Raw genomic sequence first — 27,322 nt, 5'->3', positions numbered from 1 at the left:
GCAGGGGTTAGTTAAGAGGGTAAGAAACCTCAACTTTAAAATAATCACTTGAGTAACCCCACCAAAGCTTTTGATGGTGGGGGGGTACCTTGTAACTTGTAAGCACTTATACCTACCTTCAATGTTGACATACATCATACTACTTTCTTCATTCTTATGCGTCAGTTACCATTATCCAGTATGTATAACTATATCATATATTGGGAACCATAAGCTTGGAAGACTTGGAACAATAAGAGTATCAATATCCAAAGCGGAATCAAAAACCGAAAATGTCGCTGAGCGACCACCCGAAAGCCTACGGCACCGCCGCCATCACCGTAGCCTTTGTAGCAGGCGTCGTATTCACCCTCGGCCTCAAAGACCTGTACCCAGACCTAGAGCGGCGGTTCCAGCAGCGGAGGGGAGCGCGGGGGGTCCAGAGACGATCCACCGCCACCACCATAGACCCCGCGCGGCGACGATCTAGTCTCTTCTGGGGCCCCGTCGAGCTCCAAGACCACGACTCTAGCCGCGACGTCGCGGTTCCCGCAGGCGCCATGATCCCGCGGGACGAGGGCATCAGCGACGGCATCGAGGGGTGCATCGGGCGCACGCCGCTGATCCGGATCCACAGCCTCTCCGAAGCCACGGGGCGCACCATCCTCGCCAAGGCCGAGTTCCTCAACGGCGCCGGCAACAGCCCTAAGGACCGCGTCGCCCTCAGCATGATCGAGACGGCCGAGGAGCAGGGGCTGCTGCGCCCCGGTCGCGGCGACACCATCTACGAGGGCACCGTCGGCAGCACGGGGATCTCGATCGCGGCGCTGGCGCGGGCCAGGGGCTACCGCGCGCACATCTGCATGCCGGACGACCAGAGCCTGGAAAAATCAGACCTGCTGCACCACCTCGGCGCGACCGTCGAGCGCGTCCCCGTGCAGCCCATCGCCTCCCCCGACCACTTCGTCAACCTCGCGCGCCGCCGCGCCGCCGAGCACACATCCCGCGCCACCCCCTCCAACCCCAGCGTCGGCTTCTTCGCCGACCAGTTCGAGTCCCCCGCCAACTACGCCGCGCACCAGCGCACCACCGGCCCCGAGATCTACCACCAGACGCGCGGCGACCTCGCCGCCTTCGTCGCCGGCGCCGGCACGGGGGGCACCTTGTCCGGCGTCGCGCGGTACCTCAAGCACGACGCCGCGCTCCCGCACGTCCGGATCGTCCTCGCGGACCCGCCCGGCAGCGGGCTGTACAACAAGATCCGGCACGGCGTCATGTACGCGTCGACCGAGAAGGAGGGCACGCGGCGCCGCCAGCAGGTCGACACCATCGTCGAGGGCGTGGGCATCAACCGCGTGACGGCGAACCTCGAGGCCGGCCGCGACCTCATCGACACCGCCGTGCGCGTGTCCGACGCCCAGGCCTGCGCCATGGCCCGCTGGCTCGTCGAGCACGACGGCATCTTCTGCGGGAGCAGCAGCGCCGTCAACTGCGTCGCCGCCGTCGTTGCTGCTCTTTCTTTGCCGAGGGGAAGCCAGGTCGTCACCGTGCTGTGCGATTCGGGCAACAGGCATCTGAGCAAGTTCTGGAAGAAGGTTGCGGAGATGGGGTTGGAGAAGGAGAAGGAGGAGGGGGAGGAGGGTGGTGGTGGTGATAAGGAAGATCTGTTCACGTTGCTGGGGATCGAGAGGCCGCGGTGATGGGAGGGAAGGGAAGGGAAAGGAAGGGGAGGTGCATAGGCACGGCACACATACATATATTATATTGATATACACCAACGAACGGAACATATCCACGTCACGATCTAACAAAAGGGGAATAAGGGGGTATGGGAGGGACGAATCCATGCATACATGGCAGATATTAGGTAGGCACTACCTCGCCCAGAAGGCGAAACCCCCCTTTCCTTCGGCTTAGATGCTATTATTCTATGGTACAACAACTACTCCGGAGCACATACATCAAGTCGTTACGGATTATGTATAGGAAAAGGTCGTTTCGTTAGCTACTAAAAGCCAAGAAAAGGCCAACGCTGTGTTGTCCTCATTGATAAGATGGCGGGTACCTCTAGAGTCTTCTTCGGCTTTCTCTCTTTCTCTCGTCCTGTCGAGATAAGAATGAATAAAAATAAAATAAAAATATTCCGATACAACTCCACGCAGCAAATTACACACGCACGGCCTTTAATTCGTCGCCACAAAAAAAACCAGAAGACGCCTTTGTCATGAGATATTGATATTTCGATATTTCTTGCCATATTTTCGATGTTATGCCCCCATGATGCATGTATACCTGTGCAACCCCCACGAAACCCCTGGGAATAAATCGTGTTTTCTTATCTTATGGCTATTTTGCCTGCCCCTGGATGAAGACAAGAGGGGAGAAGGGGGGGGGGCTGTCTTAGTGTAGTTGCACCAATCAAGAGAACTAGATGAGACGGGACTTAGTTTAGTATGCAGTAGAACCAATGTAACAAGACAAAAGCAAGAGTATTGAAAAACATAGCTTGCTTACCTTCCACCGCTTTCCGCAGTTCATGCATTCGCAGAATGTCGTCATAGGCTCATCAGCACTGCGGGTCTGTGCTTGGGAGTAGCTGACCATCTTCTTCTTGCAGTTGCCGCACTCGAGGCTGTCGCTGATGCTCTTCTCGGCCATGGGAACCTGGGCCTTCTTCATGTTCTCGAGCTCGAGCTCGGCATCGGCCTTACGCTGCTGCGCCGACAGCAGTTCGTTGGAGGTCATGACGACAAAGCGGTCGGCGGTGATGGTTCCCGCCATGATGTTGCGGCCCAACTCGGCGTTTGTCTTGACTTTCAGATTCTGGAACAGCGATCTTATCTTGCTCTTGTACTCTGGAGTCTCCCCCTTGTAGTGTTTGAAGGCAGCGTTTTCGACCTCAATGGCGCGCAGCATGACGTTTTCCTCGGAGTCGCGGGAGCGGTATGCGAGGCCATTGTACAGGAGACCGATGCAGTTGTTGCGCACCTGGGAGTCGGTGCGGCCGATGTCGACCTTGTCGGACTTGAAGGTACGTTTCTCCGGGTCGCCCTCATACGCCTTCTTGTTGCCGGCAAGGGGCTTCGGGGCAGGGGAAGCCGCCTTGGAGGCTGGAGACACAGAACCCTTTTGGAGCTTCGCGGCAGATAGACCCCTAGCTCTCTTCTCGGCTTCGATTCCCTTCTTCCATAGTACGACTACTTCTCCGGCGAGCTTCGCGACATCCTTGTTGGGGTTAGTGCGCATCTTGCCGACGACAATGCCTGCCTTTGTGGTCTGTATCACAAGTTGTCAGCATATATAGTCTGTATTATGCATTATGCGATAGTCAATTGTAGTACAAGCGCATAGATCAGGAGGAAATTGCAAGACAAAGGATACAAAGGATAGACAATGTACTAACGCGGAGCATTTCTTCCGTAGGCTTAGCATTCTTGATAGACTCAATAATGTTAATCAGGTTTGAAGCAGGCTCATTGGATTGAGATGCCTTGTGAAGGGCCTTGATGCGCGCTTCGAGTTCTCGTTGATCCATGCTGGGCGAGTTGTGGTGTGCGATAATGTGGATGTGGATGAAAGGGCGGTATCGGAGTTGGAGAGAGTTGGTATGGTTGTCGATGTCGATGTCGATGTCGATGTCAACGTGGGATGTTTTATGTTTTATGTTCTATGTTCGTTGTTTGATGTTGAAATAAGTAAAATGTTGGTAGATAGGATAGTTTGTATAAATTAGTGGAGAAGCCAATCTAGCAAGCAAAGGAGAACGTGACAGCGTGAGGCAGCTGAAGCTCTTGTATGTAACCTAGTTACTTGGTAGATCTAGTGGGGGGAACAACTGCAAGTTGACGTGGAAAGAGAATTGAAGGCACTTGTTCCAAATGTTAAATGTCTGTGTTTTTAGCGGATCTGTAAAGAGAACAAGGCCGATAGGTTATCATAGGACAAGGCTGACGACTAGTTAGTTAGTTAATAAAAAAAAAGAAAAAAGGAAGAAAAAAAAGGAGATTAGACTACGTTATGAATCAAGAAAGCTTTAAAGCTTCTACTGCCGTTTGTTCCATTTCTTTCCCCTTGGGCAGCCGCAATATCCACTAAAGAAGAATTGCGCACGGACTCTGGGGGAAGAATAGTTATCTCTCCCTGCTAACTATCCATTTACTTTACCGTTATTTAGCCGGTATTTTCCCGTTTGATACATATGTTACTCATTAGAATTCAATGTTTAGCACGATATCAAGTATTATGTAAGTACGTCACTGCATAGTGCTTCTCTATTGTAAGCCCCCGAAATGAAATATTTCTTTAATATTTATTATTTAATAAAATCGTTTGCCCCTATAAACGCCTAAGATAGAAAATCCTCAACTCCGACACACCCTATCCCTCCTTTTGCTAGAAGCAGTAGTCTATCAGTGGCTTGTTCCGCCAGTGATATGCTCGAAATCAGGGAGGCTATCCAGATTTAGGAATTGTGTGAAGTCTATATCATTATCATTGCCAGGCTCTTGCACAGAAGAGCCTCCTTCAGGTGCAGCTGAAGGAGCAATAGGGAATCCAGATCCCGAGGCATGACTTTGGTCACCATTGGCTGTGTTGTCGGGGCCAAACATCGGTTGGTTTAGCCAAGCGGCGAAGTCCTCATCCGTCATGAGAGGGGGGTATCCGAGGACCTGGTCGTTGGGATCGTTGATTCCCAATCCTATCCCCTGCAGTACACCACCGGAGCCTGACAGGTCCTCGTTTCCACCCGCAGTTATGTTTTCTGCGGCAACGGTTATAGAGTCTTTTGGCACTGGTTCACCCTGTGTCGCAGGGAGTCCCCTCTCGACTCCCTTTCCCTTACGGTCTCTCGAGGCTTTCTTATTTTCGTCGGCGGCCTGTTGTGCTTCCTTGGCCTTCAGACGAGGCTTCTTAACCTTGGGTAGCGGGACTGGTGTACCAGCATTTCCCTGGCCTTGTGGCGACGGTTCCTCGGTCGTTCTAGAATGGTTGATCATCCCGCCTTGAAGCGGATTGGCCATCTGAACTGAACCACCCATCGGCGATAGTGATGGGTATTGGCTTGGGACTTGGCCTTGGTTCATTCCCGTAAAATTAAATTGCGGCATATTTTCCGCATCCCAGGTTGGAACCATACCCTGTGTTGAGGGGATATTTGGGTACGTCGGTGATTGTAGAGGTATCTGTAGGTTCTTTTGTTAATTAGCATTAGTTTATAATAGGAATGAAGGAATGACTTACTTCACCCATCTGATTGTTGGCATACCACCAACCGGGTGGGCTCTGTCCCATCATATTGCCCATACCGTTGCCCCGGGTCGCAGAGAGCGGCAGTTGCTCGTTCCCGTAGCCAGAGTTACCGATTACACCGCCATACATGTTATTGTTTCCCATGGTAGGTGGCAGGTATGGGCTTGGCTGTTGGTAAGCTACGGGAGACTGTTGAGGCCCGCCCGGCCTATGAGCCATTATGGCATATGAGTTGGGGACAGCAGCGGGAGTCGAGGTAGTCATCTGTCGTGGGCCTGTTCCCATCTGCGCGGCCAGCTCTGCCGGTTCTGGCTGTAGAGTTCCCATTGGTGCTCCGTTGTTCCGGGAGTGACGAGCAAAAGTCCCATTCCCCTCTGGCTGTTCTAGCTCAATATCTTCTCTTCCATTGCCAGCATCTAGGTATCCTGTACCCTCGCAATGTGGGCAACGAGCTCTCTTCTTTCTGGAGGGCACATTGACTGCCCCGAGTGCATTATTCTTCTTATTTTTGGAAGGGTATATAACCTTTCCTTTCCGGTTTCTAGCAATGTTAAGTTAGTATTTTAAGCATCTATGACTTATGACTTCAAGGTTGTATCAAGTTGCTTACCCATACTTGGGGTCCCGGCCGTACATGTTTGTGATGTACTTGATACTGCTGACATTGACCGGCGTTGTGAGAGGGAAATTGGCGTTTACCATGTCAGCCACTTCGTTGAACAGTCTGCTCTGTCTTCCGCGTTCGATCGGACGCTCAGGGATTGTCTTCTCTAGCACAAATCGAATGACCGGGCTAGAGTGTCGAGGCCCGACCTTCTGCTCATCGCTCTGGTTTGGGTGAGTGTCAGACATGGCTGGACTGTGGTCGCGAGGCATGTGTGACATTGTGTGTTGGTAAAGATACAGTTAAAACTGCTCGTAAAGATATTATGAATTGAGAGAAGCTTTTCGAGTTGTCTTTCGTGTTTGTGGATACGAGACAAGTAGCCTTTCGTGTGAATAAGTTACTGAAGATGGAAAGAAGAAAAGAAGAAATTACTTTGAACTGTTCGCGATTCAAATACTTTCCAAGGACAGTCCAAGATGTCCGTGTGAACAGTAGAGCCTCTTCCATGTGTGGAGCAAGTCACTTGCATAAGTGTAGCTAGAGGCATACTGTCTTTCTCCTTTAGGGGTGACTTGGTGTAAATTGTAGATGCCGTTACCCTTTTGGGACTGACAAGACTGAAAAGGGAGCTTTCCTGCAGAAAGTAGACTGATCAAGCGCCGAAATATCTATATTATCCATACTCTTGAAGTGGGTTCACGATCCTATGACTGGAAGATGTATACAGTAGTAAGTGAGTGAGTAGGTGCAAAAGTACCATAGCTTTCGGCTCAAGGGGTGGGATAGGAAGAACCCTTGGGGTTATTCTTAGGAATATAGGCAGTATTCTATGCACTAAGAAGTAATGCCACTTCATACTTGGGATGACTTGACCAATACACAGTGGCAAGCGACAGTATAGCCTACGATGATGTTAGGAAAGGGGCTAGCTATAGTTCATTGCTGCTTAAGCGGCATCACTAGTGCCTGGAGATTTTACTAGACCTATCCACCCCCACAGTTCATACCGTGCACATTATCGCGAAAGGGCCAATAATAAATATATCTACCGAGGTACCTACCTACCTAGGCATTTATACCATTTACGGGGAAAGCTTTTAGTTACCAGATTGGACAGCTGAAAGCAAACATGTTTGATAGCTATCTACCTACTAACCTAGGTACCTAGGTAATCATATTTGATTAGCATGATGACTTAAGGAAGAATCAACATTTAGTATTAGATAGGGGGGACCTCTGTGAAATATGGTCACCTGGACTAGTATATTATGCCTGCCAATACGTACGGTGCTTGGTACTAAGTAGTTATATTCAACTATCTAGTATTACCTCATAGCGAGGGCAGGTAGCTTAATTCTGGACTTATGTGTTTCTTTCATCATGTTGTTCATGTGTTAATTGAAGCACCTCTCAGTCTCGTGAATCACTATTCAACGGCATGCCTATTCCTGGGAATTACGAGAAAGCATAAACGCTCTACCAAGTCCTTCCATATTCTAGTCACAAACAGACCTATTCTTATGAGCAATTTCCATACCTAGGTAAACTTGCTGTGAGTGTTTCTCTTTGTTCAATACCCAACTCCCAATCTCAGTCCGAAGCATCAAGCTTACATTAGTTAACTGCAGGGTTTCAAATAGGCTAGGATGTGAGATATAATGGACTCCTAGCCTCTCGTTATGTTGTTTAGTATCGCAGGTGATATCTGTCTATTTGCCTATGAATTATTTCTAGTCCACCAGTCTATCAGGAATTTAGTCGTATCTTGCCAATATCATGCATTCAAATGTAAACGCAACGCCGGGTGGTCATGACTGTTACTGCCTTCCGAAAATAGCACACCAACAATCTATTGCAGAATCATCATCATCTTCATCCCAGTCGTCTTGACCAACCAAGGTATGTTCCTCTAGGACGGCCATCCCCAAACTTGCCATAGTCAAAACGAAGCTGTCCACCAATTTCTTAGTAGTCAGGTCTCTTTGAGGGACCATTACAATAGCCCTAGAGCTCTTGTCTTCTGCCAAGTTTTCACAAATGGCAGATGAGAGGAGCTCAGGGTGGTCATCATCGTATAAAGGGTCTGCGGCAAGAATGATCTGAGCGAGGTTAGCGACTGGAATCACCACATACACAAGACGACATGTCTCACATTAAACTGATTCTTCATGGCGAATAGATCTGCGTTGCCATTGCCAGAGCCCCAGGTTAAGATACCTGAGTCAATCCTCCCTCCTAGGACTTCGATACTTGGACGGTTTATCTCAATGTTGTGAGATAGGTTCGACATTATGTCTGGGAGATCGCTCAAAGACACGTTAGTTTGCCAGATGGCAGCTGCAGCCATCCCTAAAAGTCCAGTACCAGAACCAAGTTCAAGAACGTTCAGGGACTGGTTCGAATGCCCCATATTGATCAAATGGGCGAGAGGTCCCTGTGCAATCTTATCTAGTGATTGAGAAAGTAGATAGGAGGAACCCCAGGTCTTCAGACCAAGACTATCGCCGGTGATGGGAGGCTCTCGGATGATCAGTTCGAAAGAGGAGGATGCTTGGGTCTCGAACGGCCATCTCCGTGTAATTTCGCCCATGGCTGCCCTCCCACAACGCTCGGAGAGGCGCCGACTCGCTTCATCCCATAGTGCTTCTTTCTCATCGTCGTCTTGGATCCACCCAAGACTGCTTTGGATTATGCTGGCAAGGTATGCAGCAACTTCACGACGATAGGAGGCAGCATTATAATATGTGTCTACGATAACTTGGCGAGGGGTGCCTGGCTTCCAGATTGGAGGTTCTACCTAGTCTAGAGTGAGCCCCTACAATCCGTTTAGAGAGGGCACCTTCAGCAGTTTTACCTGAAGGCGCTTGAGAGATGCTAGAAGTTCCTCAAAGGAAGGCCTCTGCCAAATCTGGGGGAAGTCTTCTATGGCTATAGACATGGTATCAATAATAAAAGGGGTAACGTCTACTGAATATATCAAAAGGATAGCAGAGTTAAGAATGAATGAATGAAATACGATAGAAAAGGGGAAAGAGAAGACCCCAATTCTATCACGGGAAGATAATCATGATGAAGATGTTGTGAATATTGCTGTTATTTGGCATGGTTATTGATTGAATTTTATAATTTTGGAATAAGTAAACTTGAAAGGTAAGTAAATCCACATCATGACACTGGCGGCGGCACCTTTAAATACAAACAGTATAGTATGAGTCTGACTAGTGATAACCAATGAGAATTAGAAAAATGAAGCAAAAAAAAAAGAGAAAAAGAAAAGAAAGCCACATCTAGACCCTAAAATGGAGCTAGGTCGTGCTTCGCAATGATTGGCTAACCATTAAGCCTCAACTGCAGGTACTAGGTACTACCTTGAGCCACTGTGCCAGGATTAACACTGAGTTAACGCTAATATGATTGGACAGTAACCTACATATGTACTATGTCGTAGGTATTTATCGATAAAAGCAAACCCCACTTCAATTTTGGTACTTCTAGTGAAATTTGAACGTGAATTCTTTCTGACTCTTTTCTCTTTTCTCCTCAAGCATCGTCCTCATCAACGCTGCGTTTCTGAGCTACAAACAGAGATACTGCGCAAGCTTTTATCTCCACAATCTAAATTCTTTATAGAGAAATCTTTACTGAGTTTAGATTGGCTTTCTTTGCTCATGAGAAATTCGGAGTAATCTTCATTACCACCTTAGTCGCCCGCCCTGTGTGGGATTGACAGGTCTACCCGTAAGGGTCTGGCGTGATGGTTTCACACGTCTGCAATATTGGCATCAGAGAAGCAGGGCCCTTCACCTTATGCATATTCGCAAGAAGAAGATGAGGGAGTTGGGTTCCTATGGGAGAGCCGTTGCGAAGATTGTGTGTGAGAACACTTAAGTGCGATACGCAGCGTGGGTGGTCTATTTCTCTTAGGAGAGATGGAACATCTACAATTCGATTCCGATTACTCTGATGAGGACGATGCTTCACCCTTTTTTCTTTTTAGGTGAGTGCTATTATAATTTAACCTATATTCTCATCCTCTTGCTAAGTCAAGGATACTGCTAATGATACATCTCCTAATCCCTACCGAGTACTCGAAGCGACAATACCTCGTAGACTCAGCAGCACATCAATTCCAACCACTTGCCGGTTTCCTATTTACCTTTACCTCAACATTAAAGTTCATCAAGGAACATATCCTGCACTTCTGAAGGTTCCCTTTCAGTCGAGATTGGATCTAAACACTCGCCTGCAGGCATGGCATTTCCGGTCTCCCGCCTACCAAGCTGATGTAGTACTTTGGATTCACTGCTCATCGGGTCCACGAGCTTCTCGAGACTGGATGCTTCCGTCACCAGATCTGCACACGCGGCAATATTGGCCACGGCCTTTGTAGCCAACCCGAGAACGAGATCGCCAGCTGCACGAACTTTTTCTAGAGCAAGGCGGCGAGGGTCGTGATCGAGGGGGTCGTCTAGTTGCTGAGATCGCTTGAATGCTTTTGTAGCTTCGTCGAGTTGTTCCAAGCATGCTTCCAGCTTCATCTGCTGCATACTGAATTGTTCGCCATCGTGGTTGTCGCCATTCTTGCACTTGTCATTGTGCTCGATCTTCTTTTGCCAGATCTGTTGAAGAATACTGTCGCTGATGTAATGCTTGATCCCGGCTACGTCTTTGTCAAACATTTCTTGAAATGTGATCCAAAATCGTTTACTTTCGCTGGTCTGGGTCGCCAATTGTTTTGCTGCGAGAGATATTTTCAACTCTGCACTGATACTAGTCTTACTTCTAGGCATAGAATGTATCGGGTTGGAAGGTACCCGAGTAGAAGAGATGGATGGTCTCTTGGCGCCTCCAAACCTGGAGACTGGCTCTATCTGCGTTCCTTGACGGCTGTTGCTGCTATCATAATTTTCGGGTTGATCGTCGACATTCGCACCATGGTACCCGCAGGGATGTGGAAAATACGAGGTTCCATTCATGCTGTATTCTGCAGTGTGAGATGGATGGGCGTATGCGGAGCCCTCATCGACGTCGGGCATTGCCTGACGATGACGGGCAGGTAGTGTTGACCCATTGCTACTATTTCTGTTACCTCTACCCATACTGGACATTCCAGGATACCGTGGAGTGGGAGTCGTTGTAAGTGGCAAGTGCCGATTTTAGTGAGGGCTATGTGTGAATTTAAATATGTATTGGAACATCTTGTAGCCAGCCCTACTGGTTTGTTTGCAAAATGGCATTCATCTCAGCCTTTGATAAATATAAGATACATTTGCTTGTTTTACATGCATTTTGATAACAACTTTTAAGCATTCAGCATCAAAATATTAATGCAGTTTGCTAATCAAGCAATAGTATTTACACACATATGTACGTTGGATATATTTATTAAATTTCAATATCTACATGGTACCTAGGTATCATTTAGTGACGATCACAACTGTACGGCGTAATAGACATAATGTATTATGCAAGTACCTAGTATCATGTTAGCTTATCTACCTTAGCGTCAAAACCTATTTTGTAAAAACCGTATATATACCATATTTATACCGCTTATACTAAAATATCTTTTAAAAAAAGTTAGGGAAATAAATAGGTTATATTTTAAAACGTTCTAAATTAAATAAAACGTTTTATTGATTTTAAACGTATTTAATTAGAAGCGGTATTTTTTTTATAAGCGGTATTTAAATAATAACGGTAATTTTTTAATTAAACGGTAATTAATTAATTACCGTTTCTTGCATATTCTTTTTTTACGAAAAATTGAATATTTGTATATTAAGGTTTATGCATATATCGTATATGTATATTCTTATATCAAATATTTTATATTTTATCTTTTATATTAAATTTATTATTTTCTTTATTTTCTTTTTATTTTTATTGGTTTTTTTTATTTAAAAATATTTTAAAATTTTTATATATATATTAAATTAAATTATAAACCTATAAATTAATTTATTAATTTATAAATTTTATAAATTTTACCACTACGTTATAAGGTATTTATTTAATTATTTACGTGTGTATATAAATGGTTTAATTATTTTAATATAAAAGGGTATTATAAGCGGCTTAAAATAAACACTAATATTAAATAAAAAAGCCGGTACCATTAAAAGTGCTAATATTATTAAAAGATATATACACCTTTTTAAAGATTTTAATAATTAAAAAAGTTTTAAAAAGTTAAACGTGTTAAAAGAGGAGCGGTATATATTTAATAAAGCCTAATAAAGCCGTAAATATACGGCTTTATAAAAAGATATTAATATATTTACGGTTTTATTAAACTCTTTAATATATATGCGGCTTATTTAAATAAAACATTTTAATTTAATAAAACGTCTTAAATAAAAACAATAAATATACGAATTTATTTAAGAGTTATTTAATATTTTAATATCTTAAAATAATTGCGGTTCTATGAAATTAAGAAGTATATTTATGGTGGTTAAATGCAAATGGAATATATGCAGTAAACGCAAACCCCCCATACTCCCCTATGTATCATAACCCCCAAACCTGGTCCAAGCGCTTCCCACTAGTTTGACCCGACGCTATGGTTTTACGGTCCGTCATGACCTGCGCTAAGCTTCATTTAGTAAGGTGCGGTAGTTACTAGTTGAAGCGCTTACATCAACTTATACATTTGTATCATTGATGTAAAAAGCCTTTTGGATGCGGCGCAGGATCACGTACATATTATACGTATACATAATTAGTACCGTAATTGAAACGACGAGCTACAAGACGGGATTGTTTATTACATAGGGAGCCAGGTATGTAATCCTTCCCAGCTTAGGAGTCGTTTTCTTAAATACGTACTTGTACAGTAAGTACTGTACATACCTACCTACCTACCCTAGGTACCTAACCCCAAGCATAGTAAGATAACTATCGGTACATACTGAAGGTTGGTTCGGGTTTTCTAACAATAGCTAAAACAATCCTGGCGAACTCTGATGATTTGGTTTTCGCTCCCGAGAGCGACCCGTCGAAGCGCGGCGGCATATCTGAGTACCCTAACCTACGTGTCTAGGTACCTACATGTAGGATAGATAGTAGATACTAAGCGCGTAGGTTATTGGTTCGCGATGCTCGATGATCAGACCTTACTCGGAAGGTTATATATCCATTGAAGCTTCTAGGGGAAGTTTCTGCTCTTACTACTACTACTACTACTACTACCTGTAACCTAACAATAAGAGCCGCCGATAACATGTAGTAGGGATGGGTTGGGGGGGGAGGGGATTGTGCTAGCTACATCACAGTACAATACAATAGGTATACATGCATACCTACATTCCGTTGCCTGCTATGTATGTACAATACTTATCTCCATTGGAACCGAACCGATCGCGGCGCCGTCATTGGCGACGGCCCCTGGCACAAACACGAGGTGGACACGTGCTATGAATCCTTTGTATGTACAGTACCTACTTCGGTATTGTACCCAATGGAAGCTATGTCTTGCTAGAACTACCGTTCACGGCTACCTACCCCAGGTACCTGGGCATCAATACGACATGAAATCAAGATACTACTAGGTATGTAGGTATATATATATATATATGGGAGGGATCAGGGGGATTGTATTGTATTGTATTGCATATAATACAGAGCGATCCCACCGAGTTGTTCGCTGACTCTGAATTTGGATGCATCATGTGTGTCGTGCCCAACTCGTTTATCAATCACGAATAACTACATACCGAAGACGCAGAGATAGTGTAGATTGATCGATCGATTAATAATAAGCAACGCCCGATGACCATCACAGATAGGTAGACAGAAGAGGCGCACCTACGACTTCATGCACGCGTACCTATGTAGGTAAGCAGATGGGTATGGGTAGATACCTACCTACCTACCTACCTACCTACCTCCATATGTACATAGGTGCCTAACCTACATATAGCTATGCACCTCACCTCACCTCATCGCATTACCTAGTACATAATGTCGCAACAACACAGCACGGGCGTATATAGACTAGACTTCGCATCACACTGCAGAGGGCGTCTGTCACCTGACGTCGGAGTCTCGCGGGTCATCTTCATACCTCCTTCGACCGCCAGCTCTACCCAACTAACTATACACAAATGCAACAAGCCGCGTCAGCAAGCAGGCAAGCAAGCAAGTCCTCCTCCTCCTCCTCCTCCTCAGTCCTAGCCCTATCAGCAGCAAAGAAACTTGCACAAACACGTACCACGTGCCCACTTACCTACAATGGCCACCGTTGTCTCGCATACAATACCATGCCGTTGCCATCATGCCTAGACGCACGTAAGTCCTACTAGCAAACTAGGTACCATATCTTACCTTATACATGGAGGAATACCCACGTGAGGTATCAATATCTTGTATGCCCTGACTCATGCGTACTAACATGCAAAGCGATACGCATCTTCAAACACACACATACATGTCACATTAAAACGCAGACAGAAAAGTGTTAGATAAGATTTCTTCCATTCGATATTCTACGTCGGCATTTGCCGTCTACTATAGGGAGGTATCAAGTATAATAAATAATAAATAATATGCGTTGTTCTCCCCCATGCATACACACATTGACGTTTGCTTATAAAAATCGTTTGTCGTATCGGGGGAAGAAGAGGGTGGTGGGGGGTTTGCCGTAAACTCCTATGCTCAACTTCAAAACGTTCCAAGTTGCCAGCCAAAAAAATATGACCATGCCTTTTTTGTTGTTCCAAATGCTAGTTATCCGAGATGCCGGTACCATGTGTGTCCATGCTGTTCCTGTGACTATCAATGCCAGATCCTGTTTGTTAAAGAAAAAAGAAAAGGAGAAAAAAAAAACCACCAATAGCCCTCCCCCCAGATGCGTCTGCATCTCCAGCGATGATGAAAGCAAAATGCAGAACCACCGTGCCATTATAAACGCTTCCTATGATCGTAGTAGATATAGGGTGGCCACTTCGAGAAAGACATGCCCCCCATCTATCCTAACCTCCGTTGAACTCCTCGCTGAACAAAATCCCAGCCTGTTATTTTTTAAAGTTCCATTTCCAGCTGGTCAGCCACCTCTTCCCCCCGGAGCATTATATATATATGTCTTCTTAATTCGTGGCCACAGCCTGTGTGATCTCGTTCTTCATGACGGACAACCGCTCGCGCATATCCAGCAGGTCCGCCAGTTTATCCTCTGGTGGCTCGTCCAGTTCTGAGATTTCGTTGTGCAGCGCCTCGTATCGTTCGTAATACTTCGTAAATATCCTAGCTTTTACAATAAGATCCTTCGACACGCGCTGCTTCTTGTTCGGCGTGGATTGCTGTGAAGAATACTGGTCGAGATCCCGATCCCTCCGTTTCTTATTCTGATTGACCCCTGACGACCCACCGTTCGTCATATTGTGGGTATATCGCTCCCCATTGCGAGCTTGGGGCTTGGCTGGACGCTGGACGGGCTTCTGATCCTCAAAGTCTGAAGCGTTGGTAGGCGGAGAAGAGGCAAGTGGAGAAGACTTGGCCGGGGAAGTGTTCTTGCTCTTTGCCGAGAAATTGGAAGACATGGTTCCTGCTCCAGTATTTCGCGAGCTTTGGCTTGCATCCGAAGGGCGATGCTTCAGCTGGGTAGAGGCTGGCATCGGCCTAGGAAGTTCCTTCGGCTTGATCCTCTTGCTAAGCGGTGCTCCGGAGCTTGAACTACTGTCATCATCTTCACGGGTCCGCTTCTGTGGGGCTGAGCTTGAAGGCTTGGCCGGGGGTCGGGGTGCTCGGATCACAGGTTTCGCCTTCGGCGCTGGACCAGCTTTCTCCTTGGGCTTTTCTACCACCTTCTCGGCCGGCTTTGTGATACGCTTCTCTGCTGGTTTTTCAGCCGCCTTTTCGGCTGGTTTCTCGACTGGCCTCTCAACTACTCTCTCGACGGGTTTCTCGACTGGCTTCTGAGACGGTTTTGGCTTCGGCGCACCAGAGCTAGTACTTGATAGTGGCCTCTCATCCCCACTGCTCTCTGAATCGATGACCTTCTCCTCCGAAAGAAACTTTCTATTTTTCTCTTCCACGATCGCCTTAGCTTTGGGGGCAGGCTTCTTAGGAGCAGGCTTTTTGGGATTGCTCGAGAATAGCCGCTTCGTCTGCGCTTCGCGCTCGCTGATCTTCTTTGTTTTGTTACCCGTCGGCTGGGAATTGGATCGAGCCATCGCCTCACCCTTTGCCTTTGAAGAATCCATATCACTCTTATTATCATCGTCGGCCTTTTGTGCCGAGACTCGAGGGATCGGGGTAATGTTTCCTTTGGCAAGGGTCGCTTGGAGCTTACTGAGGATAATTCCCTTGCCACGTTCGGTAGGAGGGAGTAGCTTTTCCCATTCGGACGCGGATGTTGGGATTCGTTGCTTGTCGTATTGACGGATGGCGTTGTCGATAGCTGCCTGCCGATCATCGTAGTTACGGTAGTCGTAGTTCCAGACATCAAGCTCCTTCCAATACATCTTCTTGAGACTCCATTTCTTGTTCAACGCATCGAAATTTGCAACCTTCTCGACAGTTGGCTTCAGGTCTGACTCGGAGCCCTTCCAAACATCCATTAAGTGATCGTATGGCTGATCTCTTGACGCTAGCTCATGAACCAGAATTATTCGTTGGCTCTTATTCTTTTCCAGTAGTTGCTGAGAGGCGGAAAAGGCAGGATTCGGGGAAGACACTCCGTTGAGTGCGGGGCTAGTCGGCAGTGATCTAGTAGAGCTTGACATGACACTCGCCATAGCAGATTTTCCACCCGGGAGCGGTTTCGTCTTGCTCTTGGTTACTTGCCTGGCTGGGGTGTTGGCGGCCCTCGCTACCAGGACACTTGTAGGTACTTTATCAAAGATACTCATTGTCGGGTGTGGCAAGTGTTGCGCTTTGTTTTTGGATTCAGGTTTGGTAAGATACAAGTCATAATCATATGACTTTGGAGTTGCCTTGACCTTGTGTTCTTTCGAGCCGACGAGGAAGCACTGTAAGTGAAAAGAAGTTTTGTCAGCCTTTGAATTTCGTCGGGATGTGCCTCCTTGTATGATGGGCAATGCATTGACGTTTTCTATAGGTCTGTTGAATTGAGTACGTAGGTTGGTTACGTATTTGTTTTTATCTTCATTTTTATTTTATTTCTTCGTACGAGCCGGTGGGCGGTCGTTAATCATGCCATAGCTTCAAGGGTGCAATGGCCATGTGCTCCCAAGGTACAATGCACCGCACTGCCTATTGTCGACTGTCGACAATAGCAACGGCGATTGTTTAAGGAGATTAAGCAGAAGACAAACTTACTGGATTGCTTCCCAGCGTCAATTCGATCTCCTGCCCTTCCGTGACACATCTTATCATATCTTCAATAACACTGTCGCTTATGGTGACGCCAAAGGCTTGTGATGGGAGGGAATCGTTCAAGGTGGCCGAGCTCTCCAATAGGAGGCCGGAATCAGGAAGTGATAGAGCTGGCATATTGACCAGGTTTCGGGGTTGTTAAAATTAAGTAGAATAAAGGGTTATAGATGTCGATGTCGATATGGATACGACTGGGTATAGGAGATATTTCAATGTTGTTTCGACTATGGTTAAGATATGTCGTGTAGCTGTTGTCGAGTAGAGACAACTGCACTCGAGCTCTGCACCCAGCCAGACGATCGAAAGTCCAACTTGACAATGACCCGACTTCTCATGCAGCTCCGTCACATGGCTCTATGTAGGTGGATCTCTCGAGCAATAAGTTCCGAGGCCGTAAAATCGGAGTGGTCTCTCTTTAAGATTTAGAAAAAGACTATGGTTGTCAATGTGGTTAAAAGGTTCAAGTGGAGAGGGCTAGTTATGATTTAGTATGGTATTAGAGAATAGAATAGAATAAGGAAAGGTAGTAGAAGGTCGTAGAGGATTGGGAAGAGCGAGGTTGTACGGGAATGACCTCGTTGAATCTTGCACCAAGAGGAGAAAGAAGGGAAAATGAAGGCACAGACAGACAGATGGATGGATGAATACATAGAGTGGATGGATTGGATGGGGTGGGATGGTACCTAGAGGTGGAGCATGACGGGGGTACTCCCAGTATGTACTGTACAAGTACCACACTTGCTTAGTTCATCCCGTTTCCCTCAGCCTAGCTACACTCTAAACCTTTTTTAGTAAGACTCACCTAACTTTCTGTCAAAGAAACTTGCCAAGCTTCCCCAAAGTTGCACTGTGAAAGAAGAAGAAACAAACAACATTTGAACTTTGATACCCCAACACATAAAAGGGAGTTACTCACTGTCACTAATTGATGATTGATATGTACATACAAAGGTTTGGTTAACTGCACATGTGGTTAAAAAAAATTAATTATATTACTTATCATGCTACCTACTTATGCTATTGACCTAGGTAAACCTAGTCATGAGAGATACTCACAAAGAGATAGTCAGCCGTAAAGTGTAAATAACCATTGTTTTTCTCTTTCTTTAGCTATGTAACTATGCTTTTCCATGTTCAAATAGTCACGACTTTATGATGTTAGTGTAATAATAATTCTCGTACGAAGACAAACATTTGCAACGATAAATGGAAGAAAATAAGCTACATATGTAGGTACCGGCCGGCATAGCCCCCAGAAAACTATGTACACTACAATACATAGACCTGGGTATAATACTACTAGGTAGGCAGTGTTATGTAGTAAGGCATTCATTCTAATGGGTTAGAAATAAGCAAGGTACAATACAGGCTATGCGGTGCAATAGGGCGAGGCACTAGTTACAGGAGTTACAAGAGTTACAGGGCATTAGCACCTCTAAACACCCCGTCAACTTGATACCTAACAGGTACTTTGCTTGGGCTATGCAAGACAGGGGTTATGGATTTGCGGATGGGCAGATACATGCATTTTCCCTTGAACGGAGCGTCCAGTAGTTGCCCGGGTTGGTAACCACTGATATTTACATATGTATTTTTACATTCATTGTTGCTCATGAAGCCGTTCAATTCAATTGTCATGTCAATACAATTGTTATTCCAGCCTACTACATCAAATGTCTTGTATTACTAACCAGGTAGTTATATGTACTTACTTGATGTATCGACGGTATAAACTTTATGTACTTGTCCAAGTAATGTGAGAAACACGCTACCTGTTACATACTTAGACAGGTACATACATACATGCATGGTAGTATTTGAGCTTTTAGGTGCATGTGGGCGGATCTACTAACCGAAGATGGAATACCGCCTTAGAAGTTGGTTAATACGATTTCTGCTACTATGATCAATCGATGTACCTACATACATTAGTAGTGCTGTACTGTACTTCCATGTTATTTTCCACTTTGATACAAAGGGGGAAACTCTCAGTTTCTCACAGACTTCAATGTTCCAGTATCTACGCATGGTACTAGGTATAACAATTGAAGTCACCTTAGCGCACATTACAGTTCATGTGGCATCCTTTCCGTCCTTCTCTCTTACATAGTACATAGTGCTATGTCCTTAATCCTCCGACCGTCCTGTGTCCTAATTTGAACATACTTACTATTATGTATCAACTCCTAAGCCATTGATATCCTCCACGATCCAAACGTTTATAAGCTGGGGGGAAACCCTCATGGCCCAAATTACATCATTCTGGCTTGGGCTTCGGAGCATATACAGTACATACATGTATGTATGTATGTATTATGTATGTATTGCCCTGCGGCTCGTACCCTCTGCCACTTAGTCACAGGGCAATGATGTGGGTGAGAGGTAGGCCAACTCATCACGACCTACTGTAGGTAGTACGTAGTGCGTAGTACTTGGGTTAGTATGTATGTATCCATCCAACACCGGATGATAAGTGTTATCCATGGCAATGTGAGTTCATACACATCAGGACAATTCGGTGAATGACTTTTGTCCAAAACCAACAGCCTAGGTTTGCTACATAAGTAGGTACGTAAGCAGGCATCGAGTGAGTAATCGAGTGACTACCTGAGGACATCTGGAGATATCGTGGTAGAATTGATGCTGCGAATAAAATAATTCCTGGGCAAACAATTACACCCTACTTAGCACTAGTTGTCGGGTCTAAATACGAGGCGAAATACCAACATGGTATATGCATATAAAATGCGCTATACACGTAGACTCGTTAGGCTAAGTTACTAATTAGTAATTGTTTAACCTAGGTTAGAGTGCTTCAAGTTAATTACTGTTGAAGTATATTGTTCTTTCAGCCTCCTCCTAACATCCCAAGAACCAAACTGTCTGGTGCCTGGGGAGGGGAAGGGCAATGCTATGATATGCGGCAGTCAGCAGACTATTATTAATAATATAAAGTTATTATTATTTTTTGAAAATTTAAAAAAAAAAAAAAAAAAGTCAGTTGCTTTGTGCGTCTGACATCAACTACCCCTGACTTGAAAGGTAGGCTGATCATTCATAGTAGGGGCCCTCCTCTCAGCCTTTGCCTGGCTTTTGGGTACATACCTATGTAACCTGGGCTATTGTATGTAACATATGAATCGCAGATACACTAAGATTTCCCTGGGAGACGGATCATACACGGTGGGACCCCCGAAAAAATAGGTTCGCCAGCGCTGCTGACATGCAGGTCGTTCGGAATCTTGATTGGATATGCTATGTCATGACGGATGGTAGTTGGAGCCAATCGAGCATCTTGCAACAACAGAGTAAGAAAGGTAGTTTACATTGATAATACTATGTAGGTTAGTACACTGGTATGTACTGGTTACTACATGTAGGTATTTCTGTATGTCCCAGATCTGGCTGAAACAGATTAACAGGAAGTGGGAAGCTTATGCTCTGCAGTGCAGCAGCAGCAGCAGCAGCAGCAACACACTCTTTTACTGTTCGTCTCCGCGGTGGCGGCGACTGTGCGTATTGCCCAATCTTTGACTGTACCATATTTGTCTTCGACTGGGGCCGAATAGGACGGCGTCGCCGTAACGTCAGATCATCTTACCAACAATAACAACATTATTCACAACACTATTCACAACATTCTTTTTATTTCTTCGTCTTCTGTTTTGTTTTACGCTTTTTCATATTTGCTGGCCTATTCTTGAAGATTCGGGAGTAGATGTCTTTGGTATAATACATAATGTCCCCTAAGCTCCAAAAAGTACCTAATGCATAGTTATTAGTTGCAGACAGTAACAGACTAGCTTGCGACGGGAAGACATGGAAGAAGCCAAAAAAAGGGCGGGCGAAGAAAGCCATTTACAGAAGGTTCGAAGAAACACTTCAGGTACGACGGGATCAGGCCCATAAAAGGGAGCTGTGGAAGTATCAGACAAGTACTTGCAGCTCTCCACCCCACTCCACCTAACTACCTAACCTAGTACAGTACATACATACTACTATGTACGTGCATGGATAATATGTACTATGTAGTTATGTATTAATATGTATGGTTTCCATTCCGGGTGGTGGGACTTGATAGCGACACAGCATTTGAGTGCGTACATCCATGATAGCCTACTACCCGAGGCTTGGGCCGATTACAGATAAATAGGTACATGATACTATGTACATCTATGCATACTAGGTAGGGTATAGTACCTTACTACCTAGTACCTAGTAGTAACAATGACAATATCGTCCGATTTCTACTACTAGTACTATCTGCCAGTATCTAGCACTTGATTGTAATCATGGATATCTTTTTTTCTTCTATATATATAAAAATAAACAAATTTGCCATGCTTATTATGAATAGGTAGTTACTTGCCAAACGTGTATTAGTATGATAAGTCGTTAATACCTACTTTATCTCCTTTGATATTATACCCCCTTATAACCTGCCAGTCAACCAACTAATACACAATAAACACCGGGGGGAGAAATCGTTAAAGATGGGGATTATAAAACACTTAGCGGACAAGGGGAGGAGAAGGGGGAAATTCTACGCTTAATATCTAAGACGAAGAAAATGGTCTTAGACCTTTTTTAAATGATGCGTTTTATTACTCTGGAAATAGTTATGCTAATATGTTAATGTGTTAATGTGTTAATATACTAGTATGGATGTAGGCAGATAAATAAAGATGTAGGTACAATACCTACATTCACTTCTAGTTCGGTTCCAGAAAAGGATTGTTCAAGCGAGAAACGGCTACAATTCGTACATACACTTACGTACATGCATACTGACCTAGGTTAGGTATGTATATACATACATACAGACACATGCCTCGTAGACTACCTCCCCTCCAGATGGATGTCCTTGCTACTATAAGAAGCCGAAAGTCAGCAACCTAAGCCGGCAATATCAACAACCACACGGTCAGTCCTAGCGACGACGATCGGCGAGCACTAGGTAAGCAATTATCGAACTCCATAGAAAGGAGAGAGGTGAAGAAGTCGGTAGTTGCATAACTTGCTTCCAGCTAGTATTACATGTTAAAAACTATATACATACGTACACATGGTAATTAACTAACCTAGGTTATGTAGGTGTATACTACATATGTACCTAACATAACATTTACATATGTATGCTCTTTAGAGGCTGGCTGAGAGAGAGAGAGGGAACTCACATATATGCCCTGACATCATTCAGCTGACACGAGGCACGATAGGATCGCACTATGGGAGAGACTATTGCAGAATCATATTATTTGTTTTTGGTATTCAATCATACCAAGAGATTTAATATCATTTTGTCACACGGTATATTTAGGAATTGATGAATTGATCCCTGGAAGAAAAAAAACCCCCCCCAAACCCATATTGCTTAACTAGCAGGTATGTACATATATGTATGATCGATCATTGATTGCTGTTCTTTCGTAGCGAGCGACTTGGACGTATCAGCAAAGCTTTCCAGTGTATGTATTGTGCATCGTCGCTTCGTCAAAGCTACATACATTTCATGTATACTACCTATATGGGTAGTGCATACATATTACATACACCACGCGAGAATCTGCACGAGCTGGATGCGATGCGCCACGAGGGGAAGAAGGGGGGGTCCCGACGGCCGAGAGGGAATTGGAATTGGAATTTCCGTCTGGGTAGGGTACTGTAGGTGACATGAACGTGGCGTCTCTGCCCCGCAGCCTTTGCAGCCCATCCATCTCGTCCTATCATATGCTATCCTATCCTAACGGGTAACCATTAACTCACTTTCCAACTGCGCTGTACAATACAATATTTGGGGGCTATATTGCGGTCCCCGCGGTTGGCCAATACGGGGGAAGAGAAGCATTGATATGTTATTTCGAAGAAGGATAAAAACATTCAATCACTTCTTTCCACGTTATCGAGAGTTTCTCTTTGTTGCAATATAGTATTTGTAGGTAGGTACCTACACAATGCCTAAAGGGGGGGAAGATTGGTAGCATTATGTTGCGTGTCGTCACTCTAACATCAAATAGCATACACCTATGTGCCTACCTACCTACATAGGTACATAGTAGTATACAACTTATTACCTAGTAGCCTTAGTCTACCTACTCAGGTACTTAGGTAAATGTATATAGCGATCGCACAAGCGTCGATGCGGGCAAGCAGCTATCCGGACGAGATAGATGGATAATACATACTAATATGTTAGATGGCGAGTTGGGACATACATATGTACGTCGAGTTGCGCTGTATACGCACATAGCTATTCTAGGAAAGGCCGGTAAGGTAGTGGAAGAAGGGGGGGGAGGGGTCGCCTACCTACCTACCTACCTACCTACATACTAGGTACCAATCCGTTTATGGTAAAGGCGAGAACGTCAACCGAACTATCAGCGTACAATGTGTGTGCAATACCTATTAGGTATATATACGCTCGCACAGTTCAATGTTCTGGCTGTATGCTTCGTCCCCAAACCTAGAGCTAGAATATCTATCTATCTATTCAGAGGCGGAATAAACTGGTAGGTGGTGGCTTGTGGGGGAAAAGGCGTTATCTACCTACCAACTCAACAACCTGCACGTCTATCATTTCGTCACAAATAACACCTACCGAATACTCACCTGAAGTAAGGGTTCATGGTTTGGATGGTGGTGGTGGTGGTGGTGGTGTAATATGGTGACACCTATTGTAGGTTAGTCTATAAGTATCTGATCGGTCTTTGTCAGCTCAGCGCGATTATTTGTTACCCAGCCCTTCGGCGTTGCCCAATTCCCTCATTGGGTATCCAGGTGTTCGGTAAACGAAGAGGCACAGCGGAATACCTGTCTCGTTCCGGCCGACGCTTTCTTGTTCTCTTAAGTCAGGTCGGAAAAGGGAGCGCGAGGTATACATACTAGCTAGTATAGGCTATTACCGTTGTGGTTAACTATCCCACCCGGCGGGAGTTCCACCATTTTCTTTTAGGGGTTCTAGACCTGTTACTCCAATGCGAAGTTGCTCTCGTTCCTGAGTCATGGGGTGTTGGGCATACACAGTACAGACATACCTACCTATGTAAGCTGGAGGTTATATCCGCTAATGTTAGTTTTTAGTAGTATTATACTCACATACCTAATAGCTGAAGCCTGGAGGAAAAGGAAAAGGAACAGGCGAGGCGTATCCCAAAGCTGTTTCAACGATGACTTCAGAACACAGGATCTGGTCCTGTGTCACAAAGCCGTAAAACTACTGAGGATTTTACTTTTACCCTATTCGAGGATGCGGAGGACGGGTACCTAGGTGTCGTGTCGTAGATGGAAGAGTTATTATTGGGTACAAAAGTATGTATGTGTGTACATACATATATAGATAGTACACACATACATACATATGTCGAAGGGTGTAAGCGGGTTGCGGGAATGCAAGGCCTTTCGCCTTGGTTCGAGATTGTCCGAATGCCCCGCCGTCACATCCACGATCCAACCCACGATCCATTCCCACTAGACCCGATAACTCCAGATGTCCATTTCTGAGGATTCTCCGAACTTGCTGCGAACCTGTCAAGTGTTCAACGAAGGGGGGCAACTTAGTATTAATTAACCTACATCTAAAATATACGAACTGGGGGTTGGTTGCTCAACGGACCAGGTTTTTGCACGACCTATGTATAGGGATGTGTGTTATGTGCTCGGTAGATTTACTTAATGACTCGAATGCACCTACATATTAACTACCTATGATGTACCTACATATATGAATGTTCTAAGGATAGGTAGCAAGTAATAACCTACCAGCCTGGAGGAACCATGTTGTCTGGCAACTACGACTCCATAATGTGTTATATCAAACTAGATCTGTTTTAGACTCTTGGCTTGTTTAGATAGAATTCGCACTCTCGTCCCCGAAAACCCCACGACTTTGAGGAGAGGAGGTAAAGGAAAGAGTCCGAGCAATGACCGTGGGATAGCCTTTTAAATCACATGCTTTGAGATGGTGTACACCCACATACACACACACACACACACACGCTCGTCGTCCAACACCAGATGAGGCCTTTTCTACGGTTCTTGCATCTAATCTATCATACCTATCTAGACCGGTGGGCGAGCGAGCGAGTGGGTGGACGGAATACCTTACATAGGTATCTATCTTGAAGAAGTACTAGGTGATATGTTACATATTCGATTGGACGGCTTATACGACGGGTAGGTTCGGTACCTAGGTAGGGTATAGTTTCTACTATAGCACTACCTCTACCTACCTACTAGTCGATAGTTATATGTGTGCCAATGTTGAAGTGAACAAGCAACCTTGATAGACTTCGGTAGTGTGGAACCGAACGAAGATCTAACTAACTTGTTCTTGTTTTCCTGTAAGTCCGTTTTCTGCGATACTACCTCGTACCTTGGTGCACCACCACCACCCCCCCTGCCTCCCCCAGTTCGGCCATTCTCTCACCATACACACACCTCGAATTAGTAACACGGAGCGTGGGAAGCCAATAAACCAATATATTGCTTACGTACTCAAGAATCCCCCCCTGAGCGAATGGGCATGTTGGCAATCTATCCACGGAGGGTTCGTCTCGGGGTTTGGTCCGCAATCACCTACCTCGAGTGAAGAATGCCGATTTAAGTATAAGCCAAGTAGATACCCAGAGAGCTAATTTTTCTATCACATTCGCTTTCTAAACTTTCTTGTTAACTACAATTTGGGAAGGGATCATGTGGGAGACAGGAGAGGATCTGACTCCAAAATCTAAGGTGTTGGTTCCAAGGCTCGCGAACGGGAATCAACGGAATCAAGTTATAGGTAGTGTTTGAGTATATCACATCACACCATCTGATGCATTCATTCCTCGTAAATCAATACGGAGTCAAATCAAGGAAGCAGACAGGCCTGTAGGTAATTAAAAATTATTGTCCGCCTTGCCCACCCAGGTAGGTACCTAAGGTATAATAGAAGTTGCTGAGTTGATTAGATGGTATTTAGGTATATTAAGCCATAGTATGCCTCATATGTAAATATGTAAACGACCCCTTTCCTTACTTTGTTGCCCTACAATTTTTCTTGTATGACCAATGGACCACAGACATCAATGTACAGGATGGACGTAGTATGGCCACTGAAACCTTGCATAAAAATCGAGGGTCTTGGTAACCGTCTGATTCACATCCATCCTCGGAGAAAATCCACGACCCTATATTGCTTTTCCTGCAGTTACGATGATCATATATATGAACATCATTGCGTATCGTCCCATGGCTGAACAAGTAGTTGATCACCAGTCTCCCTTTACTGGGTCTTGAATAATAGAATGGCACAGTGTCCTAGGTAAAAGTAGATGAAATGTTTTGTCTCTAAAGCATTTATTGCAAATTAGTTTATACATTATTCTTCGCAAGGCTGATCCACATCCACGGCGTCCTTAGGATAGGAGGAACATACCGTGAGTAACAAAGCTTCCGAAGTTTCGTCCAACAATACAGTGCCAAGTAGGGCCCTTTCGTTCATCGAACTTCGCAGTCATATTAGTAACAGAGTTTCTAACGATAATAACGGCTGAGAACCAGGCCTAATGGACAAGCTCACCGTTCGCTTGATGTGCTGGGCGATATCCTTCTCGATGGTGCACTTTCCCATCGCCTCTTGAGCTATAGTCTTGTCGTTAGAACGTGTATATCTGTAGTCGCTGGATGATAATAACCTACCCACGTCAATCGCCTCTTGCTGCATGTCTTCCGTCTATGATTGTAGGTTAGCCCCCGATATAACGTTTTTCATATCCGGATAGTTCTAACCATATCTGCCGACTTGATCTGCGCTACAACCCGAGAGAACCTGTCAGTCAACCGATTTCTTCAACACGTGTGTAGGTGCTGGAACGGACCTTCAAGCTTATCGCGGCTGGCGGCCGGGGTAGGTGACGTTTGTTCCGCCATGTTGTCGGTTTGCGACGTTGATCGGCGATAATTGGGAGATTCTTTGGTAGACAGTAAAGTTAGCGAAAACGGTATTATTCAGAGCCCGCCCGAGGTATCTTGGAACGGAACGAGGATCAATCAATCCCATATATAACCACTAAACTTAGACCGCCACAAGCCTAACTCAGTGTAGGGCCAGATAAATAGATAATACACGATGGAAATACATACCTAAACTAAAGGCTCAACGAGGAA

General features: G+C 45.2%; 10 protein-coding genes across 10 annotated transcripts; 1 reads left to right on the top strand and 9 right to left on the bottom strand.

The window, feature by feature from the left end:
• The first annotated feature begins 64 nt into the window (after positions 1-64).
• On the top strand, positions 65-1,833 carry GGS25DRAFT_454170 (PALP-domain-containing protein). The gene has a single exon (XM_049258874.1). It carries the CDS (start codon positions 273-275, stop codon positions 1,677-1,679), a length of 1,407 nt encoding a protein of 468 aa, XP_049113180.1. The 5' UTR covers positions 65-272; the 3' UTR covers positions 1,680-1,833.
• Positions 1,834-2,316: 483 nt separating this feature from the next.
• Positions 2,317-3,685, bottom strand: GGS25DRAFT_454177 (transcription elongation factor). Its single transcript, XM_049258875.1, has 3 exons — positions 3,383-3,685; positions 2,494-3,255; positions 2,317-2,406 (listed from the first exon to the last, which is right to left on the bottom strand). Exons 1-3 carry the CDS (start codon positions 3,512-3,514, stop codon positions 2,398-2,400), a joined length of 903 nt encoding a protein of 300 aa, XP_049113179.1. The 5' UTR covers positions 3,515-3,685; the 3' UTR covers positions 2,317-2,397.
• Positions 3,686-4,070: 385 nt separating this feature from the next.
• Positions 4,071-5,243, bottom strand: GGS25DRAFT_507591 (uncharacterized protein). Its single transcript, XM_049262402.1, has one exon. The coding sequence runs from the start codon at positions 5,112-5,114 to the stop codon at positions 4,389-4,391; it is 726 nt and encodes a 241-aa protein (XP_049113178.1). The 5' UTR covers positions 5,115-5,243; the 3' UTR covers positions 4,071-4,388.
• Positions 5,087-6,315, bottom strand: GGS25DRAFT_454156 (uncharacterized protein). The gene is made up of 2 exons (XM_049258873.1): positions 5,840-6,315; positions 5,087-5,770 (listed from the first exon to the last, which is right to left on the bottom strand). Exons 1-2 carry the CDS (start codon positions 6,112-6,114, stop codon positions 5,188-5,190), a joined length of 858 nt encoding a protein of 285 aa, XP_049113177.1. The 5' UTR covers positions 6,115-6,315; the 3' UTR covers positions 5,087-5,187.
• Positions 6,316-7,461: 1,146 nt separating this feature from the next.
• GGS25DRAFT_507588 (putative methyltransferase-domain-containing protein) lies at positions 7,462-9,067 on the bottom strand. Its single transcript, XM_049262401.1, has 3 exons — positions 8,691-9,067; positions 7,989-8,633; positions 7,462-7,935 (listed from the first exon to the last, which is right to left on the bottom strand). Exons 1-3 carry the CDS (start codon positions 8,772-8,774, stop codon positions 7,654-7,656), a joined length of 1,011 nt encoding a protein of 336 aa, XP_049113176.1. The 5' UTR covers positions 8,775-9,067; the 3' UTR covers positions 7,462-7,653.
• Positions 9,068-9,360: 293 nt separating this feature from the next.
• Positions 9,361-11,208, bottom strand: GGS25DRAFT_507586 (uncharacterized protein). The gene has a single exon (XM_049262400.1). It carries the CDS (start codon positions 10,942-10,944, stop codon positions 10,006-10,008), a length of 939 nt encoding a protein of 312 aa, XP_049113175.1. The 5' UTR covers positions 10,945-11,208; the 3' UTR covers positions 9,361-10,005.
• Positions 11,209-14,220: 3,012 nt separating this feature from the next.
• GGS25DRAFT_454076 (uncharacterized protein) lies at positions 14,221-14,833 on the bottom strand. Its single transcript, XM_049258872.1, has one exon. It carries the CDS (start codon positions 14,739-14,741, stop codon positions 14,427-14,429), a length of 315 nt encoding a protein of 104 aa, XP_049113174.1. The 5' UTR covers positions 14,742-14,833; the 3' UTR covers positions 14,221-14,426.
• On the bottom strand, positions 14,291-17,835 carry GGS25DRAFT_507581 (uncharacterized protein). Its single transcript, XM_049262399.1, has 2 exons — positions 17,120-17,835; positions 14,291-16,809 (listed from the first exon to the last, which is right to left on the bottom strand). Exons 1-2 carry the CDS (start codon positions 17,291-17,293, stop codon positions 14,926-14,928), a joined length of 2,058 nt encoding a protein of 685 aa, XP_049113173.1. The 5' UTR covers positions 17,294-17,835; the 3' UTR covers positions 14,291-14,925.
• A 2,793-nt stretch (positions 17,836-20,628) lies between these two features.
• GGS25DRAFT_507579 (uncharacterized protein) lies at positions 20,629-21,291 on the bottom strand. The gene has a single exon (XM_049262398.1). It carries the CDS (start codon positions 21,032-21,034, stop codon positions 20,822-20,824), a length of 213 nt encoding a protein of 70 aa, XP_049113172.1. The 5' UTR covers positions 21,035-21,291; the 3' UTR covers positions 20,629-20,821.
• Positions 21,292-26,425: 5,134 nt separating this feature from the next.
• On the bottom strand, positions 26,426-27,253 carry GGS25DRAFT_453909 (dynein light chain type 1-domain-containing protein). Its single transcript, XM_049258871.1, has 6 exons — positions 27,034-27,253; positions 26,945-26,967; positions 26,855-26,888; positions 26,736-26,797; positions 26,592-26,661; positions 26,426-26,503 (listed from the first exon to the last, which is right to left on the bottom strand). The coding sequence occupies exons 1-6, from the start codon at positions 27,083-27,085 to the stop codon at positions 26,439-26,441; spliced, it is 306 nt and encodes a 101-aa protein (XP_049113171.1). The 5' UTR covers positions 27,086-27,253; the 3' UTR covers positions 26,426-26,438.
• Between the last annotated feature and the right edge of the window lie 69 nt (positions 27,254-27,322).

The sequence above is a fragment of the Hypoxylon fragiforme genome (genome assembly GCF_022984875.1).
Source record: "Hypoxylon fragiforme strain CBS 206.31 chromosome Unknown GGS25scaffold_9, whole genome shotgun sequence".
NCBI classification, from domain to species: Eukaryota; Fungi; Ascomycota; class Sordariomycetes; order Xylariales; family Hypoxylaceae; genus Hypoxylon; species Hypoxylon fragiforme.
Note: the sequence above shows the minus strand (reverse complement) of the source record. Positions and strands in the feature narration are given on the sequence as shown.